Source organism: Zonotrichia leucophrys, chromosome 1A, assembly GCF_028769735.1.
Source record: "Zonotrichia leucophrys gambelii isolate GWCS_2022_RI chromosome 1A, RI_Zleu_2.0, whole genome shotgun sequence".
NCBI classification, from domain to species: Eukaryota; Metazoa; Chordata; class Aves; order Passeriformes; family Passerellidae; genus Zonotrichia; species Zonotrichia leucophrys.
Genome location: NC_088170.1, coordinates 72542082 through 72569830, shown reverse-complemented (window position 1 = coordinate 72569830; position 27749 = coordinate 72542082). Strand labels below are relative to the sequence as shown.

The following is a 27749-nucleotide window of genomic DNA, read 5'->3' as shown; positions in this document are numbered from 1 at the left end:
TGGCACCACTGAACACCCCCAGCCCTGAGCTCGTTCCCAGGGACTCAGGGACACTCAAACATCCCCAGGCTGTCTCCAGGCCCCTCTCCTCCTCTTTCCACTCCTCTCCAGGAAAATGCTCCTGCAGGAGCAGCGCTCCCACTGCAGCCACCTCCTGGCAGAACAGCCCCAAAATGCAGGGCTGAGCAGAGCCAGAGCCCTGAGCTGGGCTGTCACAACCCCAGCAGGGCACCCAGAGAGCTGAGCCTGGAATTCAGCTCCTTCCCAGAGCCCAGGGACACCCTGGCTGTGACACACAGGGACACACAGGGACACACACCCGAGGGTACCACCGGGACCTGGGGCTGCAATTAACAGCAATTAACAGAGAGGCTGCTAACGAGGGGACAGACCCAGAGCCGGGACAGAAAAGGTGGGGAAAAGAAGATGGGAAAGAAAAGGAGTTCGTACCACGGCTTCGTCCTCCACGTCAGGCTGAGGTGGGACAGACAGAGAGCACAGTCAGTTAGGACACACAGACAGGCACAGTGGGGACACTGACACCAGCAGGGACAATGGGACAGGAGCCCACAGACAGGGACACCAGCAGGGACAAGAGGAGAGGAGCCCACAGACAGGGACACCAGCAGGGACAATGGGACAGGAGCCCACAGACAGGGACACCAGCAGGGACAAGAGGAGAGGAGCCCACAGACAGGGACACCAGCAGGGACAATGGGACAGGAGCCCACAGACAGGGACACCAGCAGGGACAAGGGGACAGGAGAGAAGCCCACAGACACAGACAGGGACACCAGCAGGGACAATGGGACAGGAGCCCACAGACAGGGACAGGGACACCAGCAGGGACAAGAGGAGAGGAGCCCACAAACAGGGACATCAGCAGGGACAATGGGACAGGAGCCCACAGACACAGACAGGGACACCAGCAGGGACAATGGGACAGAAGCCCACAGACAGGGACATCAGCAGGGACAAGGGGACAGGAGCCCACAGACAGTGACACCAGCAGGGACAATGGGACAGGAGCCCACAGACAGGGACACCAGCAGGGACAATGGGACAGGAGCCCACAGACAGTGACACCAGCAGGGACAATGGGAAGGGAGAGGAGCCCACAGACACGGAGTGAAAGCAATGCCTATGGCACAGGGAAGGAGCACTGGACACGGCAAGAGAGCAGGAAAACCACAGGAAGGGAAGTGCCACCACCAAACTGTCCCCCCTGTCACACAGTCCCCGTTCCCAGGGCACAGAGCCATCCTGCCCCAGCTGGGGGCACGGATCTGTGCCAAGCTCAGCCAGCCATGGTGGCAGGAGAAGCCGTCCTGCTGCAGCAGCCGCTCCTGGTCCTGCCGGGAGGAGCCGGATCCGGGCAGATCCCATGGGAAGGGACTGCAAACCCTGGCACAGCCCGGGCACGGGCAGCACCTCGGGCATGGGCAGCACCCCACTCTGCCCCAGCACTGGGACAGGCTGGCTCCACACACCTCCATAAATCCCAGCAGCACTGCTGGCTTCTCTGGGGACCCGCATGGCTCTGGGTGCCAGAGGGAGCCTGGAACGAGGAGCAGCACCTGCCCCGAATCCTGCTGAGATTTGGGATCAGGGAGAGCCCCCTCGGGGTCAGGGCAGTGTGGGGAGGGAACCCCTGTGGAGGCACTGGGGCCTGTGCTGCTGTCACAGTATCCTGTGATGCTGTCCCAGTGCCTCATGGTGCTGTCCCAGTGCCCCATTGGTGCTGTCCCGGTGCCCCATGGTTCTGTCCCAGTGCCCCATTGGTGCTGTCCCAGTGCCCCGTGCTGCTGTCCCAGTGCCCCATGCTGCTGTCCCAGTGCCCTGCAGTGCTGTCCCAGTGCCCTGCAGTGCTGTCCCAGTGCCCCGTGCTGCTGTCCCAGTGCCCCATTGGTGCTGTCCCAGTGCCCTGCAGTGCTGTCCCAGTGCCCCGTGCTGCTGTCCCAGTGCCCCGTGCTGCTGTCCCAGTGCCCTGCAGTGCTGTCCCAGTGCCTGTGCTGCTGTCCCAGTGCCTGTGCTGCTGTCCCAGTGCCCCGTGCTGCTGTCCCAGTGCCCCATGGTTCTGTCCCAGTGCCCCATGCTGCTGTCCCAGTGCCCCATGGTGCTGTCCCAGTGCCCCATGGTGCTGTCCCAGTGCCTGTGCTGCTGTCCCAGTGCCCCATGGTTCTGTCCCAATGCCCCATGGTTCTGTCCCAGTGCCCCATGGTGCTGTCCCAGTGCCCCGTTGGTGCTGTCCCAGTGCCCCATGGTGCCGTCCCAGTGCCCCATGGTGCTGTCCCAGTGCCCCATGGTGCTGTCCCAGTGCCCCATGGTGCTGCCCCAGTGCCCCATTGGTGCTGTCCCGGTGCCCCATGGTTCTGTCCCAGTGCCCCATTGGTGCTGTCCCAGTGCCCCGTGCTGCTGTCCCAGTGCCCCATGGTGCTGTCCCAGTGCCTGTGCTGCTGTCCCAGTGCCCCATGGTGCTGTCCCAGTGCCCGTGCTGCTGTCCCAGTGCCCCATTGGTGCTGTCCCAGTGCCCCATTGGTGCTGTCCCAGTGCCTGTGCTGCTGTCCCAGTGCCCTGCAGTGCTGTCCCAGTGCCTTGCTGCTGTCCCAGTGCCCCGTTGGTTCTGTCCCAGTGCCTGTGCTGCTGTCCCAGTGCCCCATGGTGCTGTTCCAGTGCCCCACGCTGCTGTCCCAGTGCCCCACGCTGCTGTCCCAGTGCCCTGCAGTGCTGTCCCAGTGCCCCATGGTGCTGCCCCAGTGCCCTGTGCTGCTGTCCCAGTGCCCCATGGTGCTGTCCCAGTGCCCGTGCTGCTGTCCCAGTGCCCTGTGCTGCTGTCCCAGTGCCCCATGGTGCTGTCCCAGTGCCTGTGCTGCTGTCCCAGTGCCCCATGGTGCTGTCCCAGTGCCCCATGGTGCTGTCCCAGTGCCCCATGGTGCTGTCCCAGTGCCCCATGGTGCTGTCCCAGCCTGGCCAAGGCTCCTGCACTGGACCAGCCGGGCTGTGGGATCACTCCTGGCCCTCTGTGCTGGGAAAAGGGGAGCTCAGCCGAGGGAAGGCCCATGGGGACACAAGCACACACCCACAGGGACACCCCAGGGGCCAGCAGGGCACGAGAGCTCCAGGGCACAAACTGCTGAGCCCAACCTCTGCCAGGGGCTCCAGCTGGGCTCTCCCTCTCTGCCACCCCCAGTGAGCCCCCCAGCTCCATGTGCTGAGCCCAGCTGGCCTGGAGCAGGGCAGGCTGGAGGGACACAGGGCTCTGAGGGGACAGCAGGGGCTTGGTGGCCTCAGCTGCAGGAGAAGCTGCTGCTCCTCAGGCCCCCAGCACAGGCACAGGACCCAGGGCAGACACTGACACAGGACCTGGCACAGAGCTTGGCACGGCCATGGGCACAGGACCTGGTACAGACAGAGATACAGGACCTGGCACAGAGCTTGGCATGGCCATGGGCACAGGACCTGGCACAGACAGAGATACAGGACTGGCACAGAGCTTGGCATGGCCATGGGCACAGGACCTGGCACAGACAGAGATACAGGACCTGGCACAGAGCTTGGCACGGCCATGGGCACAGGACCTGGCACAGACAGAGATACAGGACTGGCACAGAGCTTGGCACGGCCATGGGCACAGGACCTGGCACAGACAGAGATACAGGACTGGCACAGAGCTTGGCATGGCCATGGGCACAGGACCTGGTACAGGACTTGGAACAGCCAAGGGCACAGGACCTGGCACAGACAGAGATACAGGACCTGGCACAGAGCTTGGCATGGCCATGGGCAAAGGACCTGGCACAGACAGAGATACAGGACTGGCACAGAGCTTGGCATGGCCATGGGCAAAGGACCTGGTACAGGACTTGGAACAGCCAAGGGCACAGGACCTGGCACAGACAGAGATACAGGACCTGGCACAGAGCTTGGCATGGCCATGGGCACAGGACCTGGTACAGGACTTGGAACAGCCAAGGGCACAGGACCTGGCACAGACAGAGATACAGGACCTGGCACAGAGCTTGGCATGGCCATGGGCACAGGACCTGGCACAGACAGAGATACAGGACCTGGCACAGAGCTTGGCATGGCCATGGGCAAAGGACCTGGCACAGACAGAGATACAGGACCTGGCACAGAGCTTGGCATGGCCATGGGCACAGGACCTGGCACAGACACTGACACATCCCAGCACAGGACCTGGCACAACACGGGTACAGCACCAGGCCAGTGCCCCGAGGAGAGCTCCAGGCTCTGTCCTGCCCTGCTGGCCGTGTCCCCACAGCTGTCCCAGCCCTGCTCTCACAGATGGCCCGTGACCACGTGGCTCTGGAGCAGGGTTCAGCACAGAGCCAGACCCCAGCAGTGCCCACGGAGCAGGGAATGCTTGCATGGATTGAGCAGCGCCTACGCCAAGCCCCTGGTGCTCCCTCCCAGGCAGCAGCAGCCAGGACAGAAGCTGCAGCAGGAGCTCCTTGGCCAACTGAGGATCTGAGTGGGATTTGTGCTCGGAAGCGCTCGGGAAGGCAGCAGGGCACGGAGCCAGGCCCTGCCCACGGGGCCCACTCAGCATGGGGAGCAGGGCTGGGCTCTGAGGGCACAGAGCGAGGCCAGGGAGGGCAGCAGGAGCCCAGCACCCACCTGTGCTCCCCCCGTGATGGGGATGGTGCAGGTCAGCAGGTTCCCGATGACGTTCTCCAGGGACACGCTCAGCCCGTCCACGTAGATGGTGTAGATGAGCCCCAGGCTGTTCTGGAGAGGGGAGCAGAGCAGGGATGAGCAGTGCAGGCAGCAGGGGACACCCCAGGGCTTGTCCCTGGCCACAAACACACCCTGGCAATGCCAGCTCCACATCTTCCTCATCCACAGGGATGGGATATTCCAGCCAGGAGCAGCTTCCCATCCCTGCACTGACCCCACCAGAGCAGGAGATGAGTCCCCAAGGCCAGAGCTCCATGGAGCAGCACCAAGGGGCTTTCCAAAGCTCCAGCACAGAGGTGACCAGGGCAGCCTAACCTGACCCTAACCCAGCCTCCCAGCACCCCAGTCCCACACAAAGCCCAAGGAAGGCATGGCAGAGGATCCTTCCCCAGCAAAGAGCTGGCTGAAATGCCCAAAATTTGGGCAATGCCCTTGACAGCACACCTGGCCTCTGGTCAGCCCTGGGTGGTCACTGTGGGTCCCTTCCCACCAAAACACCCTATTCCAACTGGGAAGCAACTGCAGCCCCAGCTCTGGGGGCACCAGCACAGGGCAGCCCCCAGGACAAGCTGGGAATGAGGGATTTGAGGAATTTGTGTTCCAGGCACCCTCGGGGTGCTGGTTTCCAACCACTGAGGAAAAGGGAAAACACAAATACTGGACTTTGGAGAGCAGGGCCAGGCAGACTCTGGCACAATGGAATAAAGAGGAAAGAGCAGGATAAACTTCTGCCTGCTGGAATGAGAGAAGATGAAGCTCAGATCCCTGGGCACTGGAATGAGGAGCTGGGAACTGTTTCTGTCCCAGGGGAGCAGCTGGCAGGACATCTCTGTCCTTGGGGACAAGTGAGGGGACCCTGACTCCTGGAGGTGCCCCAGCTTGTGCCTGGCAGGACCCCACTCTGCTGTCCCAGGCTTAGGAAAACAGATCCTGCATTTCAGAGAATTCCCACTCCACACAAGGCAGGGACACCTCCCACTGCCCCAGGCTGCTCCAGTGCCCAGCCTGGCCTTGGGCACTGCAGGGATCAGGGGCAGCCCCAGCTGCTCTGGCAATGCCAGCCCAGGCAGGAATTGCTCATTGCCAAGATGCCACCCATGGCTGCCCTCTGGCAGTGGGAGCCATTCCCTGTGTCCCTCCATTCCTTGTCCCCAGTCCCTGGAGCCCCTGCAGGCCCTGCCAGGGGCTCTGAGCTCTCCCTGGATCCTCTCCTCTCCAGGCTGGGCACTCCCAGCCCATCCCCATGGATACACTCCGTACCCAGCCCTCCCCAGGCTCCCCAGGCACACAATGCAGCACCTCTGGAGGCGGCAGAGCTGGCACAGCCAGTGCTCCCAGGAACAGGCTGTTCCTCAGGGCTCCCAGCAGCGGGGCCGGCAGCTGCTCCGTGTCCCGCAGCCATCCGGGATCAGCGGCAGCAGCTGCAGCCCCACAGCTCCGGGGTGCCAAGGCAGGATGGAGCCAGGCTCCCAGGGGCTGTGCCAGCATGCTGTGCTCCCACTCCCACAGGCAGGAACCCCTCCCAGCACAGCTGCCCTGCTCCTGACTCACCCGGAACACCTCGGCGTGGTCCAGCCGCGACACCAGCACCAGGCTCTTGGGAGCGAACAGCTGGGCAGGCTGCACCAGGGCTGAGGCCTCCTCCTCCTCTTCCTCACCTTCACCATTCCTGGCATGGCTCTGGGGCTGGGGAGACACAAACCAGCCCGGGCTGGGGGTTAAGGGATGCTCTTCCCTGTGCCAAGCTCCCAGTGCCAAGCTCCCAGTGCCAAGCTCCTGCATTCCTGTGGCACATGGAAGGCAGGAACCCTGGCCAGAGCCAAAGGCAGCTGGGTGCTCCTCCACCAGCACTGCTGGCCACCCTTGCCATCCACCCACAGATTCCTGTGGCACACGGAAGGCAGGAACCCCCAGCCAGAGCCAAAAGCAGCTGGGTGCTCCTCCACCAGCACTGCTGGCCACCCTTCCCATCCATCCACGGATTCCTGTGCACAGAGGCAGAACCCTGGCCAGAGCCAAAGGCAGCTGGGTGCTTTTCCACCAGCACTGCTGACCATTCTTCCCATCCATCCACCCATGGATTCCTCTGGCACAAGGAAGGCAGGAACCCCTGGCCAGAGCCAAAAGCAGCTGGGTGCTCCTCCACCAGCACTGCTGGCCACCCTTCCCATCCATCCATGGATTCCTGTGGCACAGTCAAAGCAGGAACCCCCTACCAAAGGCAGCTGGGTGCTTCCCTGTCAGCACTTCCAGCCCCCGTTCCCATGTCCCCGTGTCCGTCCCCATGTCCCCATGTGTGTCCCCGTGTGTGTTCCCATGTCCCTGTGTGTGTCCCCATGTCCCTATGTGTGTCCCCGTGTGTGTCCCCATGTCCCCATGTGTGTCCCCGTGTGTGTTCCCATGTCCCCGTGTGTGTCCCCATGTCCCCATGTGTGTCCCCGTGTGTGTTCCCGTGTCCCCGTGTGTGTCCCTGTGTCCCTGTGTGTGTCCCCATGTCCCTGTGTGTGTGTCCCTGTGTGTGTTCCCATGTCCCCATGTGTGTGTCCCCGTGTGTGTTCCCATGTCCCCATGCCCCTGTGTGTCCCCATGCGTGTCCCTGTGCGTGTCCCCATGTCCCCGTGTGTGTGTCCCTGTGTGTGTCCCCATGTCCCCATGTGTGTCCCCGTGTGTGTTCCCATGTCCCCATGCCCCCGTTGTGTGTCCCTGTGTGATTCCCGTGTCCCGTGTGTGTCCCTGTGTCCCTGTGCATGTGTCCCATGTCCCCGCGTGTGTGTCCCCGTGTGTGTTCCCATGTCCCCGTGTGTCCCCATGTCCCCATGTGTGTCCCCGTGTGTGTCCCCATGTCCCCGTGTGTGTCCCCGTGTGTGTTCCCGTGTCCCCGTGTGTGTCCCCGTGTGAGTTCCCATGTCCCTGTGTGGTCCCTGTATCCCCGTGTGTGTTCCCATGTCCCCGTGTGTGTTCCCTGTCCTGTGTGTGTTCCCATGTCCCCTGTGTGTGTCCCGGGTGTCCCTGTGTGTGTCCCCGTGTCCCCCATGTGTGCCCCCGTGTGTGTTCCCATGTCCCCGTGTGTGTCCCTGTGTCCCTGTGCGTGTCCCCATGTCCCCGCGTGTGTGTCCCCGTACCTGCGGGCTCTCCACGGCCTCCCAGAAGGTGAAGCAGGCGCAGTAGTGCCGCTCCGAGTTGATGTCGGTGAGCACGGCCACGAAGAAGGTGGGGGGGTTCCTCTCGGGGAAGAGCTGCCACCCGCTGGGCTGGCAGAACTGCGGGAGGGACAGGCTGGGCTCAGGGGCTGCCACCCTCACCCACCCCGTGGGATCCAGCCCCGAGCCCCGGCCCACATCGCCCATGGAGCCTGCAGGGAAGGGCAGCTCCACGGGCCGGGAGCTGGGAGAGCACCAGGCAGAGCCCCCAGGCTCCCTCTGGAACTGGGCAGCTCCTGGGATTCCCAAATCGCCCCTGCGGGGAAGCAGGGCCAGCAAGATCCCCTCCTGTCTGCAGGGACAGCAGGAGCTGCCTGGAGACACCCACACTGGGAGGGGTCGTGATGGGACAGCCCAGGCAGGCAGGAGCCCCCAGACCCTGGGGAAGGTCCCCCATTGGCACAGAGTCCCCAAATTCTGTGCTGATCCCATGGCACACAGACCCAATCGCACTGCCCCATTGGCAAGAGTCCAACTCTGCACTGACCTCACTGCACACAGACCCCAAACTCTGCAATGCCCCGATGGCACACAGACCCCAAACTCTGCACTGCCCCCATGGCACACAGACCCCAAACTCTGCACTGACCCCATGGCACACAGAGACCCCAAACTCTGCAATGCCCCCATGGCACACAGACCCCAAACTCTGCACTGACCCCATGGCACACAGACCCCAAATTCTGCAATGCCCCGATGGCACACAGACCCCAAACTCTGCACTGCCCCCATGGCACACAGACCCCAAACTCTGCAATGCCCCCATGGCACAGAGACCCCAAACTCTGCACTGACCTCATGGCACACAGACCCCAAACTCTGCACTGACCCCAAACTCTGCACTGACCCCATGGCACACAGACCCCAAACTCTGCACTGACCCCATGGCACACAGACCCCAAACTCTGCACTGACCCCATGGCACACAGATCCCAAACTCTGCAGTGACCCCAAACTCTGCACTGATCCATGGCAAGAGACCCCAAACTCTGCACTGACCCCAAACTCTGCACTGACCCCATGGCACACAGACCCCAAACTCTGCAATGCCCCCATGCACAGAGACCCAACTTTGCACAGACCCACAGCACACAGATCCCTAACTCTTGCACTGACCCCAACTCTGCACTGACCCCATGGCACAGAGACCCCAAACTCTGCAGGAACCCCCAACCCTCATAGCACAGAGACCCCAAACTCTGCACTGCCCCCATCCCACCGTGGGCCAGACACCCCATGCCAGCACCACACAGAGCCCAGAAGGACAGGGGACCCGTGGGACGCGGGCTCTGGAGTGGCTCCAGGAGGTGGCACCACTCCCCTGGCACACACACGGCCTGGCTGTGCCATCTCACCGCACCAGCCCCTGGCACTTCCCAAAGCCCCTCCCAGGGCCGGGGTTAATTCCAGACTCCCGCGGCTTCCAGAGCCTCAGGGGATTTTCTCGATTTCCTCAGGGCTGCAATTGGCTGCTGAGGAGCCCTGGAAAAGTCCCTGGGTGCGGGACAGCCCGGCTCCTCCCAGGGCTGGAGGCACACTGAGGACACGGGAATTCTGCAAATCCCGGGAGGAGAACCACGGCACCAGGGCCTGGCGAGCCCAGGAATCCTGCCCCAGCTCCCCCAGGAACCCAGGGTGGATCCCACCCGAGTCTCCCAGCTGCTCCGTGCTCACAGCGCCCACGGATCCTCCCGTGCTCCCTGGGAAGAGCCCACGGGACAGGAGCTGGGCTTTGTGCGGATCCTTGGGGTGGCAGCAGGAGGGACGGGAGGAGAAAGCACCCCAGGAGCTGCTCCCCACATCCTGTGTCCCTGGAAAGGAACACCTGGGGCCCCTCCATCCTAGGGCTCCTCCATCCCAGGGTCCCCTCCATCCCAGGGCTCCTCCATCCTGGGGCTCCTCCATCCTGGGGCTCCTCCATCCCGGGCCCCCCTGGGCTCCTCCATCCTGGGCTCCTCCATCCCAGGTCCCCTCCATCCTGGGGTCCCCTCCATCCCAAGGTCCCCTCCATCCCAGGGTCCCCTCCATCCCGGGGCTCCTCCATCCCAGGGTCCCCTCCATCCCAGGGCTCCTCCATCCCAGGGCTCCTCCATCCCGGGGCTCCTCCATCCTGGGGCTCCTCCATCCCAGGGCTCCTCCATCCCAGGGCTCCTCCATCCCAGGGCTCCTCCATCCCAGGGCTCCTCCATCCCGGGGCTCCTCCATCCCAGGGCTCCTCCATCCCAGGGTCCCCTCCATCCCAGGGTCCCCTCCATCCTGGGGCTCCTCCATCCCAGGGTCCCCTCCATCCCAGGGCTCCTCCATCCCGGGGCTCCTCCATCCTGGGGCTCCTCCATCCCAGGGCTCCTCCATCCCAGGGCTCCTCCATCCCAGGGTCCCCTCCATCCCAGAGCCCACTGCCAGCTCCCATGGGAGCACAGGGGAAGGCCTGGCTCAGCAGAACAGGATGAGCACACGGTGTCACTGTCCCGGTGTCACTGTCCCAGTGTCACTGTCCCAAGGTGGGAATTGCCCCTCCCTGCTCTCAGCCCCACACAGATCTCCTGGCCCTGTGGGAATGAGGGGCCCAGAGCACACGGAGCTGCTGGACCAGGGTGATGGAATCAGGGAATCTGGCATGGCTGGCTGGGAAGGGACCTCAGAGCCCCTGCAGTGCCACCCCTGCCATGGCAGGGACACCTCCCACTGTGCCAGGCTGCTCCAGCCCCAGTGCCCAGCCTGGCCTTGGGCACTGCAGGGATCAGGGGCAGCCCCAGCTGCTCTGGCAATGCCAGCCCAGGCAGGAATTGCTCATTGCCAAGATGCCACCCATGGCTGCCCTCTGGCAGTGGGAGCCATTCCCTGGGTGCTGTCCCTGCAGGCCTTGTCCCCAGTCCCTCTGCAGACCCTGGAAGCTGCTGGATGCCCTGCAATGCTGGCAGAGGTGGAGCAGGTCTGCAGGCCTGGACACACCCAGCAGGTGCCAAAACCATCCCAGAGCTGCCTCAGCACATGGAAAACCCCACACAAAGTCCAGCAGACCTGTGGGATCACGGCATGGAAGGTCCTAAAGCCCAGTGCCGAGGAAGGATCCAAAAAGGAGAGTGGGAATGGCCCTGAGAGCCACAGGAGCACAGGGAGCCCTTGGATTTACAGGAATCTCCATTCCCACCTGGACGCCCCTGCTCCAGCAGAGACCCTGGGAATGCCCTGCCCATGGAATGCCCCCACCAGGCAGCACCCAGGGCTCTGCAGGAGCAGCTCTGGGCAGGCAGGGAGAGGCTCCCAGGGTGGTTTATCCACACCCTGTGCCTGTCCCCAGAGAACTCGATCCATTAAAATGAGATATTTCTGCTGGGAATTGCTGCTGGACACTGCGCACAGCCAGGAGCTCCAAACCCCAGCTCCCTGCACACCCTGGGAATGTTTCTGTCCCCAAAAAGCTGTCAGGGAGATCAGCCCTGACCGCAGGGACACGTCCCCCCAACCCCAGGACGGGCTCCCGTGGGTTTCCCGAGCTGCCTTCGGAGCAGCCCCACGTGCTGCTCCCCCTGGACACTCAGAGAGTTTGTGGGAAGCCCTGGAGCCACCCCTGCCTCCCAACAGCACAGGGCTCCAATTGTTTAAATTCCAAGGATTTTTTGGCTGGACAGTTTGACCCTTGGGAAAAAAAGCAGCTTTGCTCCTGCTTGGGACAGTTCCCAAGTCCCTGCAGACACCAGGAAGCTCGGAGCAGAAAAATAAAAATAAATATAAAAATAAATGCGTGTTTTTGCCTCAGATTAAACAGCACAGAAAGGTCCCAAATTGTGCTGGAATTTCAGGGGACATGTGATGGGAAGAGGAGCTGGACACTGCTGATCCCAGTAACAATGGGATGAGGAACCAGTGACCCCAGTGATGATGGGCAGGGACTCCTCCCACTGTGCCAGGTGCTCCCAGCCCCAGTGCCCAGCCTGGCCCTGGGCACTGCCAGGGATGCAGGGGCACCCTGTGCCAGGGCCTGCCTGCCCTTCCAGGCAGGAATTCCTTCCCAAGATCCCACCTAAAAGGATGTCCATCCCTGGCACAGCTGCCAGGGCAGTGCTGGAGTCCCCATCCCTGCAGGGGCTTCAAAGCCATGTGGATGTGGCACTTGGGGACATGGGCAGTGGTGGCCTTGGCACCACGGATTGCACTCAATGGGCTCAGAGGGATTTTGCAACCCAAATAAATCCATGATTCCATGAACCCCAGGGGGAATGGAGCAGCTTCCAGAGGGCTCAGCCTGCAGGGCTCAGTCTGTCCCAGCCCAGCCTTTTCACTGGAATGGAGCTCCAGCTCCTCCCTCAGGGTCCCTGGAGCTCCAGGGCACAGGGCAGGGATTGGGAAGAGCTCCCACCCCAGTTCAGCCATGAGGGGACCAATCCCACCCTCCTGGATGAGCTGGAGGATCCCCACAGCTCCACACCCCGGGAATGTCCCAGCCCTGAGCTGACCCCAAAGCACTCCTGAGAGTCGGTGACCGTGTCCAGAGGGCTGGGGACAGCCAGGCCCTGGCCCTGGGACCCAGCCTCAGGCAGGGCAAAGGGGCTGGGGGTGCTCAGGCTGCAGGAAAGGAGGCTCAGGGTGCCCCCAGCACTCCCACAGCCCCTGGAAGGTGCCCGTGCCCAGCTGCCCTTGGGCTCTGGCTCCAGCAGCACTGGCACAGCCAGAGCACACAGCCTGAGCTGGGCCAAGGGAAATCCAGCTGGGAGAGCAGCAAAAAGCTTTTCCAGCAAGGGGGAGAAAGTTCTGCAATGGCTGCCCGGGGAGGGGGTGCAGTCACCATCCCTGGGTGTGTTTGACCAGCCTGGAGGTGGCACTGGGTGCCAGGGGGTGCAGTCGCCATCCCTGGGTGTGTTTGACCAGCCTGGAGGTGGCACTGGGTGCCAGGGGTGCAGTCGCCATCCCTGGGTGTGTTTGACCAGCCTGGAGGTGGCACTGGGTGCCAGGGGTGCAGTCACCATCCTGGTGTGTTTGACCAGCCTGGAGGTGGCACTGGGTGCCAGGGGTGCAGTCGCCATCCCTGGGTGTGTTTGACCAGCCTGGAGGTGGCACTGGGTGCCAGGGGGTGCAGTCGCCATCCCTGGGTGTGTTTGACCAGCCTGGAGGTGGCACTGGGTGCCAGGGGCTGCGCTGGGCTCCAGGGCCTTGAAGGGCTCTCCCAACCCAGGGATTGTGTGATTGTGTGTGATTGTGGGAAAGGCCTGGCCATTCTCCTGGGGCTGTGGACACCAAGGCTGCATCCATGGCTCCTCCAGGAGGCATTCCAGCACCCCAGAAGAGGAGGGGTAGCAGGAGGCCGGGAGAGGAGCCAGTCCTGGATCCAGTCCTGAGTTCCACAGCTGGAGATGCACCCAGGGCAGGAGGGAACTGCTCCCCCCCAGCTCCCAGCCCCGCAGTCAGACCCTGTGGGATGTGTCCCAGTGCCACCCCCGGTGCCACCCGTGGGTCCCCAGCCACTCACCAGCTCGATGCCCTGTGGGAAGGGGTTGTCCTCCCAGTCCTTCTCCGGGAAGCGCTGCAGGATCTGGCCCTGCCCATCCCCGCTGCCTGTGGGGACAAGATGGGATTAGAGGGCAGCAGGTACCCCCCACCCACCGGGAATGTCCAGCTGGAACATCCCCGGGTGCTCCAGCTCTCCATGGATGGGGCAGCACAGGAGAGAGCCCAGGCCCTATGAGCAGCACTGCCCACTGCAGCAGGGAACAGCAGAGATTCCAAGGAACCCCAGAGCAAACAGCTCCCAGAGCCTTCTCTGGAGGTGGGAATGGCACTGGAGCAGCAGCTCTGGTCCCTCTCCAGGCAGAACTCCCTTCCCTGTGATCCCATCATGGACAGCACCCTCCACTCTGAGCTACATTCCTGCTCCTCATCTCCCACTGGCCTTTCCTGCCTGGGGTTTATTTTGGGTTCCTGACAGCTCCTGCTTCCCCGGGGCTTTATGGAGCACTGGGAGCACTCCAAACCCTCAGCTGCCCCCAGCCCACACCATTCCAGACCCTAAATCCTGCTGTTCCCCATGGACAGCCTGGAAACGGCCCAGCAGGACAGGTGGGCACTGCGGGACCAGCCGGCTCTGGGACAGCCCGAGGTGGCAGTGCCACCAAGCCTCCTGTCACAGCCCGAGGTGGCAGTGCCACCAAGCCTCCTGTCACAGCCCGAGGTGGCAGTGCCACCAAGCCTCCTGTCACAGCCCGAGGTGGCAGTGCCACCAAACCTCCTGTCACAGCCCGAGGTGACAGTGCCACCAAGCCTCCTGTCACAACCCGAGGTGGCAGCGCCACCAAGCCTCCTGTCACAACCCGAGGTGGCAGTGCCACCAAGTCTCCTGTCACAGCCCGAGGTGGCAGTGCCACCAATCCTCCTGTCACAGCCCGAGGTGGCAGTGCCACCAAGCCTCCTGTCACAGCCCGAGGTGGCAGTGCCACCAATCCTCCTGTCACAGCCCGAGGTGACAGTGCCACCAAGCCTCCTGTCACAGCCTGAGGTGGCAGTGCCACCAATCCTCCTGTCACAGCCCGAGGTGGCAGTGCCACCAAGCCTCCTGTCACAGCCCAAGGTGGCAGTGCCACCAAGCCTCCTGTCACAGCCCGAGGTGGCAGTGCCACCAAGCCTCCTGTCACAGCCCGAGGTGGCAGTGCCACCAAGCCTCCTGTCACAGCCCGAGGTGGCAGTGCCACCAAACCTCCTGTCACAGCCCGAGGTGACAGTGCCACCAATCCTCCTGTCACAGCCCGAGGTGGCAGTGCCACCAAGCCTCCTGTCACAGCCCGAGGTGGCAGTGCCACCAAACCTCCTGTCACAGCCCGAGGTGGCAGTGCCACCAAGCCTCCTGTCACAGCCCGAGGTGACAGTGCCACCAAGCCTCCTGTCACAGACTCTGCCAGGCTGGGAAGGGCTCCCACACTGCTCAGGCTGCTCCTGGATCCAGCTGGGAATCACAAATCCAAGGATTCTGGCCCAGCCACGAAGGCAGGCAGCCCATGGTGGGGAGAGGGGGCTCCTTCCAGCCCCTTCCAGAGGGAGGGATTATCCATTTCCAGGGACCACCCAGGGCCTCTCCCATCCTGGGAGCCAGCTCCTGGCCATGGAATGGGGCTGGGAAAGCAGGAGCAGCCCCAGGGAAGGGCTATTCTGGGAGCCCAGACAAGTCCCCAGGGTCCTGCTCACCACACAGCAGCCACAGCTGCATTTAGCAGGGAGAGAGAAAGGGAAAGGGGCCATTTATAGCCCTGGGCCCAAAATGGAAAGGCTGGAGCCAAACTGGGCACCAAATATCCACAGGGATGGGGTCAACCAGATCCTGCCTGGCCACGTGCTGCGACACCACAGCCCTGCTCTGTCACCACAGCCCTGTTCTGTCACCACGTCCCTGCTCTGTCACCACGTCCCTGCTCATCCCTGCTCTGTCACCATGTCCCTGCTTGTCCCCTGCTCTGTCACCACAGCCCTGCTCTGTCACCACAGCCCTGCTCTGTCACCACATCCCTGCTCTGTCACCACGTCCCTGCTCTGTCACCACGTCCCTGCTCCATCCCCACATCCCCCTGGAGGCAGCCCTGGCCCCGAGTGCTCCCAGCCCTGGCCAAAGGCTGCCCACTCCCAGTGCCAAGGGCCCGGCTCAAGCTCCAGACAGGAAAATCCCTTGAGATCCACACGTCAGGATTACAGCTCCAAGCTGTGCCCTCCACACCCAGCCCTGCCACGGCTTTGCTGCAATATCCTCAGTTAAAGGGGAATGGATACAAGACCACAAAATCATGGAATGGTTTGGGAAGGGACCCCAAAGCCCCTGCAGTGCCACCCTGCCATGGCAGGGACACCTCCCACTGTGCCAGGCTGCTCCAGCCCCAGTGCCCAGCCTGGCCTTGGGCACTGCAGGGATCAGGGGCAGCCCCAGCTGCTCTGGCAATGCCAGCCCAGGCAGGAATTGCTCATTGCCAAGATGCCACCCATGGCTGCCCTCTGGCAGTGGGAGCCATTCCCTGGGTGCTGTCCCTGCAGGCCTTGTCCCCAGTCCCTCTGCAGGCCCTGCCAGGGGCTCTCAGCTCTCCCTGGATCCCTCCCTGCTCCAGGGGAACATTCCCAGCTCTCCCAGCCTGGATCCATGGAAGCTGAGGGGCTCCAGCCCTGCAGCAGCTCCAGGTGCTGCTGCTGTGCCCCAGGGCTGGGGCAGCACCTGGGGGGGACAGGGCCAGGATCCCCCTCCCTGCTGCCCACTGGGCTCAGCCCAGGGCTGAGGGGTCTCAGGCTCATCACCCTCAACACAAACAGCAATCATTCCAAGGGCTGCTGAGAACAATGGTTCCCAGAGCCAGGAGCTGCCACCCTTGAGCCAGCTGCAGGCAGGTACATCCTGATTTTGGGCACTGTCACCAACAGGCTGACTCAGGAACCCGGCGCTTCCCTCAGCTGCTCCCGGGGCAGCCTGATGGCGGCTTTGCCATTTCCCAGCATTCAGCTCCGTATCGGGCTGCGGGATCGGCGCGTCCCTTCCTGCCCCATCCATCCTGCTGCCACCCCAGCCGAGATCCCTGGGAACGCTGCAGATCCTGGCAAAGCACAGTGTCTGCTCCGTCCTTCCTGCGGCTCCTGGGGACACCTGGGGGAGCCCAGCCCCTCCCTGGGCCATGCTGGAAGGTCACGGGATGTTGTTGTGACACAGGAAATTCTAAATAAGCCCAGAGGTAAACACGGGGCTGAGGCACGGCACCGGATGACCCCGGCTGGGAGCGCTGGCACGGCGGGACACGGGCGGACACTGCCGGGAACGGCTCCGGACACACGAGTGTCCCCCGTGTCCCCTGAATGTGGGACACGGAGAGCTGTGCATCAGCCCTGCACACACACCCGCCACGCCTCTGCCTCCGGGGCTGGGGGCTCCCAGAGCCTGCAGGAGGCGCCCACCCTCCCTGGAAAGTCCTGGGGGATTCACGGGTGGAGCAGGGCAGCCCCAGCCCATGCCAGCCCCACAGGCAGCTCCTGCTCTGGGGCAGCCATGGGGTCAGGGCAGGGAACAGCCCTGCAGCAGCTCCTGCAGCCCTTTCACACAATCCACAGAATCCACAGAATTCACACAATCACATACGGTCACAGAATTCCCAGAATCCCTGGGTTGGGAGAGCCCTCCAAGGCCCTGGAGCCCAGCGCACCCCCTGGCACCCAGTGCCACCTCCAGGCTGGTCAAACACACCCAGGGATGGCGACTGCACCCCCTGGCACCCAGTGCCACCTCCAGGCTGGTCAAACACACCCAGGGATGGTGACTGCACCCCCTGGCACCCAGTGCCACCTCCAGGCTGGTCAAACACACCCAGGGATGGCGACTGCACCCCCTGGCACCCAGTGCCACCTCCAGGCTGGTCAAACACACCCAGGGATGGCGACTGCGCCCCCTGGCACCCAGTGCCACCTCCAGGCTGGTCAAACACACCCAGGGATGGCGACTGCACCCCCTGGCACCCAGTGCCACCTCCAGGCTGGTCAAACACACCCAGGGATGGCGACTGCACCCCCTGGCACCCAGTGCCACCTCCAGGCTGGTCAAACACACCCAGGGATGGCGACTGCGCCCCCTCCCCGGGCAGCCATTGCAGAACTTTCTCCCCCTTGCTGGAAAAGCTTTTTGCTGCTCTCCCAGCTGGATTTCCCTTGGCCCAGCTCAGGCTGTGTGCTCTGGCTGTGCCAGTGCTGCTGGAGCCAGAGCCCAAGGGCAGCTGGGCACGGGCACCTTCCAGGGGCTGTGGGAGTGCTGGGGGCACCCTGAGCCTCCTTTCCTGAGGAGCTGGCTGCAACAGAGAGAGAAGAGAAGGGAATTTTCACAGGGATGTGAGGCAAAGGAGCTTGTCTGGAACAAGCCCAGTCCCACCCCTCACACCTGACAGGTGACTGGAGCTGTTTCACCACCAGCTCGGGACCACTGGTCTGGCCAGTCCCCAGGAACGGCTCCTCTGCAGGCTGGGACACGACTCCCACACCCCTGAACCTCAGAAATTCGGGATGAAATCATCCAGGGGAGCACAAAGTTCAGACAACACAGCTCAGACCTGGAGCTGGGGCTGCCCCTGATCCCTGCAGTGCCCAAGGCCAGGCTGGGCACTGGGGCTGGAGCAGCCTGGCACAGTGGGAGCTGTCCCTGCCATGGAACTGGATGAGACTAAAGGTCCCTTCCATCCCAAACTATTCCACCATTCCAAGTCCTCCCCACAGGAGCCAGAGCTGTTCCAGCCCTCCTTCCCCACAGGCTCCAACCAGGAGGTGATGTCCAGCCAGGAGAGTGTGGAATCATTTTAGAAACATCCAGTACCTTCAGATACCTTAAATTATTCCAGAAACATTCATTTCACACCATTAATGATGCTCCAGCTCACCCAGGTTCAGGGGCAGCCTCATGCCTGCCTGGAAGCATCAGCTGAGGCTTCCCAGAGCCTCTCACTGCAGGAATTATTTATAAATTCAGCAGCTTTACAGCACCAGAAAATCCTTGGTGCTCCAAAGCCCTGCCTGGAGGTGGCTGCTGCAAAGGCAGGCACAGAGCAGGCACGAGGCCACAGAACCTGCCAGGCCCTGGAGCTGCTGCTGAGGGCACTCAGAGCTGAGCCCTGACCCCAGCCCAGAGCAGGGCCCTGCTGGAACAAGGCAGGAGCCGTGAATCCCTGGGGCAGCACCAAACAGGGATTGGGAAATGCCCTGCAAGCCCCGGGAGAGATTGCATCAACCAGCACCAACCAACACAGAGGGGAGCACTGCCAGCAGCCCCTACCCATCCCTGGAAATGCCCCAGGCCAGGCTGGACATGGGGCTGGAGCAGCCTGGCACAGGGGAAGGTGTCCCTGCCATGGCTGGGTGGCACTGCAGGGGTTTGAGGTCCCTTCCCACCCAACTCTGGGACTCCCTGATCCTCCAGTCACTCTGTCCTACCTGTGCTCGGAGTGGTGGCTCCTGCCAGGGCCTGGCACACAGCCAGAGCAGGGAGGGCACTGCCAGCCTGCAACAGGAGCCCAGGGGGCAGGAGGGCGATGGGCACGGCCCCAGGGTGGGCACGGCCCAGGGCAGGGACTGCCCAGGGACCCCCTGGGATCCTGGGGCAGCTCAGGAGAGCCCTGGAGGGGCTGCAGTGCCCAGGGAGCGGGGCTGGGAATGGCCTGGAGCCCCAGCAGGGCTGGGGGAGCTGGGCAGGGTGGCCTGCAGCAAGGAGGCTCAGGGGCCCTGGGGGCTCTGCACAAGTCCCTGCCAGGAGGGCACAGCCAGGGAACAGGGACAGGAGCAGAGGGAGCGGCCTCAGGCTGGGCCAGGGCAGCTCAGGGGGGATTCTGGGACAAGGGCTGGGCAGCCCTGGCACAGCTGCCCAGGGAGCTTTGGAGTCCCCATCCCTGCTGGGATTTCAAAGCCATGCAGATTGGCACTTGGGGACAGGGTCAGTGTTGGCCCTGGCAGTGCTGGGAATGCTCAGATTCAGTGGACAGAAAGGGCTTTCCCAACGTGACTCCATGAATGCACAGAAGAGAACAGCCCTGTCCCCAGGGACGCCCTGTGCAGGACATTCCCACGCTGATGGAGCCAGTGGGATTTGTCACCAGCAGCCGCTGCCAGCCCAGGTGGGCCCAAGGACCAAACCTGCCCCGTTCTCAGCTGGGACACGGCAGGTGGGATCAAAGCTGGCACTGGGGCTGCAGCAGCTCCCCTGGAATTCCCCAGGATCCGGGATTGGCACAGCCCCAGGGCTGGGCCCGGGCCAGGCCCGGCTGCAGCACCTGCCCCGCGTGGCACCGGCACCGGGCAGGAAGCTCCGGAGGCAGGAAAAGCCTGGGGGAAAATGGTGATTCTGCAGCTGCCAGGAGCTCCCAGACAGGCACAGGCTGAGTGCCACACAGGGGTGATGGCCTGCATGTACATCATCCTGCCACCACACATGCCTCCACCTGTCCACCAACCTTGACCACCATCTGTCAGTGCATCCCCTCCCAACTCCCAAATCTGAGTTTGTGCAGGACCAACCTGCATGCCCTGCCATGGCAGGCCTCCTGTCCGCTCTCCACCCGCCCCTGCCTTGGGCACTGCAGGACAGGGGCAGCCCATCGCTCTGGAATCCCTTCCAAATCCCAGCCCAGGCTCCTTCCAGATTCCTCCTTCCCAGCTCTCCACCTGGCATTGGATCCATCCTCCAGACTCCATCTCCAGAGGGATTGGCTCGGCCTTCACTGCAATCTCAGCACTCCGGAAGGTTCCTTGTTGGCCATCCCGAACTTCCATAAAAACCCCTGGCATGTTCTGAGTCCCATGCCAATGGTTTGGTAGGGAAGGGCCCTCACCCATCCCTTCCAAGCCTACCATCCCAGTGCTCCAGCCTGGCCTTGGGCACTGCAGGGATCAGGGGCAGCCCCAGCTGCTCTGGCAATGCCAGCCCAGGCAGGAATTGCTCATTGCCAAGATGCCACCCATGGCTGCCCTCTGGCAGTGGGAGCCATTCCCTGGGTGCTGTCCCTGCAGGCCTTGTCCCCAGCCCCTCTGCAGCTCTCCTGGAGCCCCTGCAGGGGCACGGGGCACTCTGGGACAGTGGAAGGTGTCCCTGCCTTGGCAGAGGTGGCACTGGACGGGGTTTGAAGCATTCCATGATTCTCAGACATGTCACACCAACCTGAGGACAACCAGCCCATCCTTCACCCCTCTGTTCACCAGGAATCATCCCCTGAGTGCGAGCTGGGCTATTCCAGCCCTGCCCAGCAGCTCCTGCCTCCCTCCCAAGAGCAGGGATAAGGCACAGACAGGGATGAGCCAGCCCAGCCCTGCAGCCCCCCGCCCCCAAGCCCACCCAGAACAACACCCGAGTGTCTGCTGTGGGGACAAAGGAGCCTCTGTTCCCTGGGACGTGTCCCCGAGAATGGCCTTTCTATGGAGGGAACAAAGGGGCCGTTTGTGGGGCTGGGGTGGCCCCCAGCTCTGGCCACTGCCAGGAAAGCCCACCCTGCCCAGGGAGGGCACACAGCCCCTGGCCACCAGCATGGCATGGCATGGGACAGCCCTGTCCCCACAGCCCCTGTGCCACCCTGGCCACCAGCATGGCATGGCATGGGACAGCCCTCCAGCCATGCACCTGGCCACCACATGCATGGCTGACGCCTGTCCCCACAGCCCCTGTGCCACCCTGGCCACACATGGCATGGCATGGGACAGCCCTGTCCCACAGCCTTGCCACCTGGCCCACAGCATGGACAGCCTGTCCCAGCCCTGGCCACCTGGCCACCGCAGCATGGCAGGACAGCCTGTCCACGCCGTCCACCTGGCACCACATGCTGCATGACAGCTTCCCCACAGCCCCTGTGCCACCCTGGCCACCAGCATGGCATGGACAGCTGTCCAGAGGCCTGTGCCACCTGCCACGCATGCATGGCATGGCAGTCCTCCCCCCTGTGCCACCCTGGCCACCCATGCATGGGTCCTGCCCAAGCCTGTGCCACCCTGGCACCAACTGATGGGACAGCCCTGTCCCCACCCCTTGCCACGGCCACCACAGCTGAAGCTGTCCAGCCTGTGCCCTGCACAGCATGGCATGAGGCCCGTCCAGAGCCCTGTCCCCCGCCAGCATGCATGGCGACACCTCCCAACCCTGTGCCACCTGGCCACCCATGGCATGGCATGGGACACCTGTCCACAGCACCACAGAGTCTGGCGCCCCTGTGCCTCCGCTCCTGAGCGAAAGCCTGGTCATGTCCCAGCTGTGCCCAGTGCCCATCTTGTCCCCAGCCCAGAGCCCTGAGTGCCACCTCCAGAAATCCCTTGGGCACCTCCAGGGATGGGCACCCCAAAGCTCCCTGGGCAATGGAATCCCTGTTCCAGTGCTGGACAACCCTTTCCATGGAGAAATTCCTCCGAAAGTGGCACTTACCAGACCCCCAGTGTCCCCTCCAGCTGTCCCCAAGGCCAGACCCACCCTGTGGCATGGCTGCTGTGCCCCCCGAACGGGACATGCAAAATGCCAAGGAACAATTTCCCACTCGTGGTTCTCTCCGTGTTCCAGAGCAATCCCATGGGACAAGGAGCTTGGGAAGGACACAGCCCTTCCCAGATAGGAAGCAGGTGACAGGGACACCTCTGGCTCGGCCATAGGGATTTGGAGGGGATTTAGGGCAAAAGTCTCCCTAGGTCACAGCCAGAACGGCAATTCCTGTCCTGAGTGCAGCTAAAAAAGGGGAAAACTTGGGAATAAGGGCCTGTTTCATTCCCTGTTTAATGGTCACCTCGGTGATGGCTGAGGATGTGCTTGACCCGCTGGACACAGGGAAGATAAGGATCACCCAGGGAAGATAAGGATCACCCACAGCCTGGGACAAGAGCTGGGTGAGGAAACAAACTGTCTGCATGCAATTCCAGGCTGGAAAACCTCCCTTCCCACGGGGGGCAGAGCCCTCCAGCCCGGGGTCACTCACTCCCAGTTACAACACCCTGGAGCAGCAGCAGGGCTGTCACTGCCCGGCCAGCACGGGGAGGGGAGCTGGGGACACCCCCAGCATGGCACTTCCAGGGAGCCCCCATTCCCCACGGAATTCAGGGAGGCTCAGGGTGAGGGGGTTTGTAGGGAGCTGAAATGAGGCAGGGGAAGGAGGGGTCAGCGCTGATCCCCCCACCCTGGCTCACACCAGCCCTGTCCCGGGATGTCATTATTGCTCAAACCTCCTTCTAATCCCTCTCAACCTCTCCTGAACCCCCTCACGTTCAGGAGAAATGCTGGAGAGAGCCATGTCCCCCTGCACACAGCCCAGGTGCCCTGCCAGGAGCTGGGGGTGCTGATCCCAGGGATCAGGAACGCTGGCAAATCCCTGGCACAGAATCCAGCTGGAAAATCCCAGGAGCCTGTGGAGTGTGGGGTTCTCTGCTCTCCCAGCACCCCAGATCCTGCAGGAAGATTCACTGGGATCCTGCCCACACCCAGCACTTTGGGATGGCACTCAGCAGGGCCAGGGGAGATGCCAGGATGCAGGAGCGCTCAGTGAGGAGGGAGCAGCCTGGCACGGAATCCCTGCTGTCCTGGCAGGGCCAGACCCTGGGAGATGCCCAGCACCACCACCAAAGCTGTGCCTGGCAGCGGGCTCGGCGCAGCCTGGGCAGAGCCCAGCTGTTCCCTGACCCCGTTCCAAGGGAGAGCTGTGTTTATCTTTGGAAACATTAAGGCACAAGAGGAAGTAATTCAATTAAAAAAACCCCGCCTGCTTCCGAGAGCTCGGTGCAGGAAAACGCTGCAGGCCCCGAGCGTTCCTGGCAGCGGGACATGGACACGGACACGGACACGGCCTGCAGCTGCCACTGCTGCTGCTGCCACTGCTGCTGCTGCTGCTGCTGCCACTGCTGCTGCTGCTGCTGCTGCCACTGCTGCTGCTGCTGCCACTGCTGCTGCTGCCACTGCTGCTGCTGCTGCTGCCACTGCTGCTGCTGCTGCTGCTGCTGCCACTGCTGCTGCTGCCACTGCTGCTGCTGCCACTGCTGCTGCTGCCACTGCTGCTGCTGCTGCTGCCACTGCTGCTGCTGCTGCTGCTGCTGCCACTGCTGCTGCTGCCACTGCTGCTGCTGCCACTGCCCCAGCCACTGCTCACCCAGCCATGGCTGAGCAGGAAGGGATTCCATCAGTGCTGGGGGACACGGCCTCACAGCCCCTCAAACCACCTCAAACCACCACCCACACGGGGCAGGAGCCAGAGGTCCCTCTGGAGGAGCCCTCCAGGAAAGCTGGAAGCTGTGAAGGCCCAGGAGCTGCGTGAAGGCATCCCAGGGGATCCCTGAAGGTGCCTTTGGAGCTCACATTCTCTGGGGTCCCACCAAGAGCAGCCAGGTGACAGTGACACCCAGCTGGGGGGGAATGGCCAGGAAGGGCTCCAGGAGAGCTGGAGAGGGACTGGGGACAAGGCCTGCAGGGACAGCACCCAGGGAATGGCTCCCACTGCCAGAGGGCAGCCATGGGTGGCATCTTGGCAATGAGCAATTCCTGCCTGGGCTGGCATTGCCAGAGCAGCTGGGGCTGCCCCTGATCCCTGCAGTGCCCAAGGCCAGGCTGGGCACTGGGGCTGGAGCAGCCTGGCACAGTGGGAGGTGTCCCTGCCATGGCAGGGGTGGCACTGCAGGGGCTCTGGGGTCCCTTTCCACCCAATCATTCCATGATCCCTGATTCCAGGACCCGGAGCCGGGTGGGTGCTGTGGCTCAGCCCTCCCAGAGGAGGATCCCAGTGTTCAGTCACGGACCCATGGCCAGAGCTGCTAAAAGCATTTTGGGGATGCTTTTTTTTTTCTCTGCTATTTTTACCTGATGCCAAATTCCAGCTGCTTCCCAGGGGAGCCATTCCCAGCTCCACTGGCACCCTGGGTGATAATTATGGGGATGCCAACATTTACCCACGGCCTAAAAACAGCCATGTCTGCTCCCATGGCCCCTCCTGCCCTGTGGGAAAAATATGTGGGAATTACAAAATGGTTTGGGTGGGCAGGGACCCCAGAGCCCCTGCAGTGCCACCCCTGCCATGGCAGGGACACCTCCCACTGTGCCAGGCTGCTCCAGCCCCAGTGCCCAGCCTGGCCTTGGGCACTGCAGGGATCAGGGGCAGCCCCAGCTGCTCTGGCAATGCCAGCCCAGGCAGGAATTGCTCATTGCCAAGATGCCACCCATGGCTGCCCTCTGGCAGTGGGAGCCATTCCCTGGGTGCTGTCCCTGCAGGCCTTGTCCCCAGTCCCCCTGCAGGCCCTGCCAGGGGCTCTGAGATGTCTCTGTATTCCTCTCCTGTGCAGGTGAGCACCCCCAGCTCTCCCAGCCTGGCTGCAGGGCAGAGCTGTTCCCAGCTGGCAAAGGGACACAGAGGGACAGTGGGACAGGACTCAGCCACAGGCAGAGAGCAGCTCCAAGCCCCAGGACAAAAGGCCTCAGTGCCCTGGTCCTGTCCGTGCCGGGCAATTCCCTGCAGAGCAGCCAAGCACAGAGGGAAACCCCACAGCCCAATGGCAGCCAGGGCCGCCCTCACGGATCACACGTGGGTGCCCCCGTCCCTCCCTGCTCCGTGCTGCCAGGGCCCAGGGAGGGATCCAAGCCCTGCCTCGGTTTGTCTGACCCTGCAGGGATCATTTCCACCCGGCCTCTGCCAGCATCAACACCTCCCACCAGGGCAGAAGGAGCTTTTGTTCCCCGAGTCCCACACAGGCGGCAGCGGGGCGGAGCTGGCACAGCCAGGGGGAGCCTGCAGGGAGGGACAGGGACAGGGACAGGAACCACGGGGCAGGAATGGAGAAGTGGGAATGGGGTCAGCTTCCACAGGGGCCTCAGCCGGGCTCGGCAGTGCCGGAGCCACCAGAGCTGACAGGGGAGGAAATGTCCCATCAATGGGGGAACTGTGAGAATTCCCCGAGAACAGCACTGTGCATGTCCCCAAATGTGCCCAACACGGATGGGCACAGGGCTGCCCAGCCCTTTCCAGGAGGGATTTCCCCAGAATCCCCCCTGAGCTGCCCTGGCCCAGCCTGAGGCCGCTCCCTCTGCTCCTGTCCCTGTTCCCTGGCTGTGCCCTCCTGGCAGGGCCTTGTGCAGAGCCACCAGGGCCCCTGAGCCTCCTTTGCTCCAGGCTCAGCCCCTGCCCAGCTCCCTCAGGGCTCCTCACAGCATCTGTGCTGCAGAAGGGAATCCCTCCATGAGGGACAGCCCTCACCAGGGCTCTGCCTCTCCTGGGGCAGCAGCAACAGCGCAGGGTGCAGGAGGAGGGAGAGGCTGAATCCAAGGGGAACTGAAACCCCGCTGACCACAGACTGCTCCAGGATGGGGAAATGATCCTGCCCTGGAGCCCTCAGCTTCCTCATTGGCATTTCCCAGGGCATTTTCTGAGCAGTTATAGCTCCCATGGAGCACCTGCAGCCCAGAGCCTGGAGCTGTCCCTCAGCCTGACCCCACAGCCTGGAGAGGAGCCCTGCCCTGCCCATCCCTGGGAATGCCCATACCCCAAACCCCACAGCACATCACCCCAGAGCGTCCAGCCGTGGTCCCAGTCCTGCCCCAGTGACCTGGAGCAGCTCCTCACCTCTGATCCTTGGGAACGAGCAGGGAGATGGGAATGGAAGCACCAGGGAGCGCTGCCAGCTCTGAGCCTGGCCAGGGATTCCTGGAATTAGCCCATTCCCAGCAGCTCCTGCTCCCAATGGACCCCACCAACACCCAGCTCCCCCAAACCCACCTCATCCCCCCACAGGGATTATCTGGGAAGGCTGGAACAGGCTGGGATGAGTCCCAAGGTCACAGAGCTGAGTGGTTCTGCCCCAGAGGGTGCTGGGCAATGGGCACAGCCCCGGGGCTGCCCGAGCTCCCCTCCCAGGGATGGCTGGGGTGTCTGTGCAGGGCCAGGAGCTGGATTGGGATCCCTGAGCTCCCTTCCAGCTCGGGATGTTCCAGGATTCACCTGCAGACCTGGCCCTGGAGCTGCTCCCAGCCTGAGCCCGGCTCCTGGAGACCAGCAGGACATGGGGCCTTCCCAGCTTATCCCAGGGACTGAGCTGAAGAGGGGAGGTGGGATGGGATACTGGGAAGAAATCAATACAGAACACGACTTGAAATTCCCCATTTTAGTGGAAGCTCCTGGAGAATGCAGTTTGCCAAGTGCAGAGGGACTGGGGACAAGGCCTGCAGGGACAGCACCCAGGGAATGGCTCCCACTGCCAGAGGGCAGCCATGGGTGGCATCTTGGCAATGAGCAATTCCTGCCTGGGCTGGCACTGCCAGAGCAGCTGGGGCTGCCCCTGATCCCTGCAGTGCCCAAGGCCAGGCTGGGCACTGGGGCTGGAGCAGCCTGGCACAGTGGGAGGTGTCCCTGCCATGGCAGGGGTGGCACTGCAGGGGTTTGGGGTCCCTGCCCACCCAACCCATTCCAGGATTCCCTGACCCCAGGCACACCCACAGCTGGGCCAGAGGCTCTGTTTGATGGCAAGGGCTGGGAAGCACAGCCCCATGGGATCCTTCCCAGAAGGAAACACAGCTCTGTCCTCCACCCAAAGCCAACAGAGCCGGGCAGGGGCTGGGCCCTCACACCCCTGGGAGCCCAGGACAGGGCTGGAACACTCCACGTGCTCCCACGTGACTCAAGGAGCTCCTCATCTCCACCAGCCCCAAATCCCTCCTTTCCCAAAAGAACTCAGCTGAAACCTTGGATCACTTTGACTTTGAGAAACACAGGAAAGCCTCAGCAGAGTGAGGAAGATAAAATCCCTGTCCTGTGGAGCAGAGCAGAATCCAGCTGGAGCAGGAGTGCTCCTCACGGATGTGCCTGGCACATTCCACACACGGAGCTCCCAGCCTTGCAATGCCAGAGCAAACACTCATCTCTGCTGCTGCCATGCCAGAGAAACTGAGAATCGTGGAACTCTGGAATGGGTTGGGTGGGAAAGCACCTCAGAGCCCCTCCAGTGCCACCCTGTCATGGCAGGGACAGCTCCCACTGTGCCAGGTGCTCGGGCACAGCCACCCCTCTGCCCCAAAGTGCTTCACTTCCCCTACAGCAAAACCCTGATTTCCCAGAACAAGCACTTGGAATGTGACCCAAATAAACCCCATCTCTGGCGTGGGTTTAGGTTTTTCCAAACCCTCAACAAGTGACTGACCCCCCGTTCAGCCAAATCATCTTGGGATTTACCAAGCTGGACAAAAAAACAACCATTAAAGAGTTCAGCAATAAAATAAACATCCCCAAAACCACCAAGACGACATACGGGTAAAACCAAGTCAGACGTGGGGCAAAGGTCAGGGGAAAATGAGCAACAACAAACTATTGAAAAACACCGAAAAATGGGAATTAACAATAAATTCGACAGAAACACTGAAAATTCAAACATTTT

General features: G+C 62.7%; 1 protein-coding gene across 6 annotated transcripts in view; it reads right to left on the bottom strand.

Annotated features, from left to right (window-relative positions):
* The window catches only part of SBF1 (SET binding factor 1), a 72479-nt gene that overhangs the window by 27258 nt on the left and 17472 nt on the right, over positions 1–27749 (bottom strand). For 3 of the 6 annotated variants that reach the window (XM_064703135.1, XM_064703137.1, XM_064703138.1), the window contains exons 2-6: positions 13366–13451; positions 7821–7958; positions 6250–6384; positions 4639–4749; positions 451–474 (exon numbers count right to left, since the gene is read on the bottom strand). In XM_064703135.1, the coding sequence (XP_064559205.1) occupies positions 451–474; positions 4639–4749; positions 6250–6384; positions 7821–7958; positions 13366–13451 (494 nt within the window). The remainder of the gene's footprint in view (positions 1–450; positions 475–4638; positions 4750–6249; positions 6385–7820; positions 7959–13365; positions 13452–27749) is intronic. The other 3 variants (XM_064703136.1, XM_064703140.1, XM_064703139.1) reach the window with 1 other exon arrangement.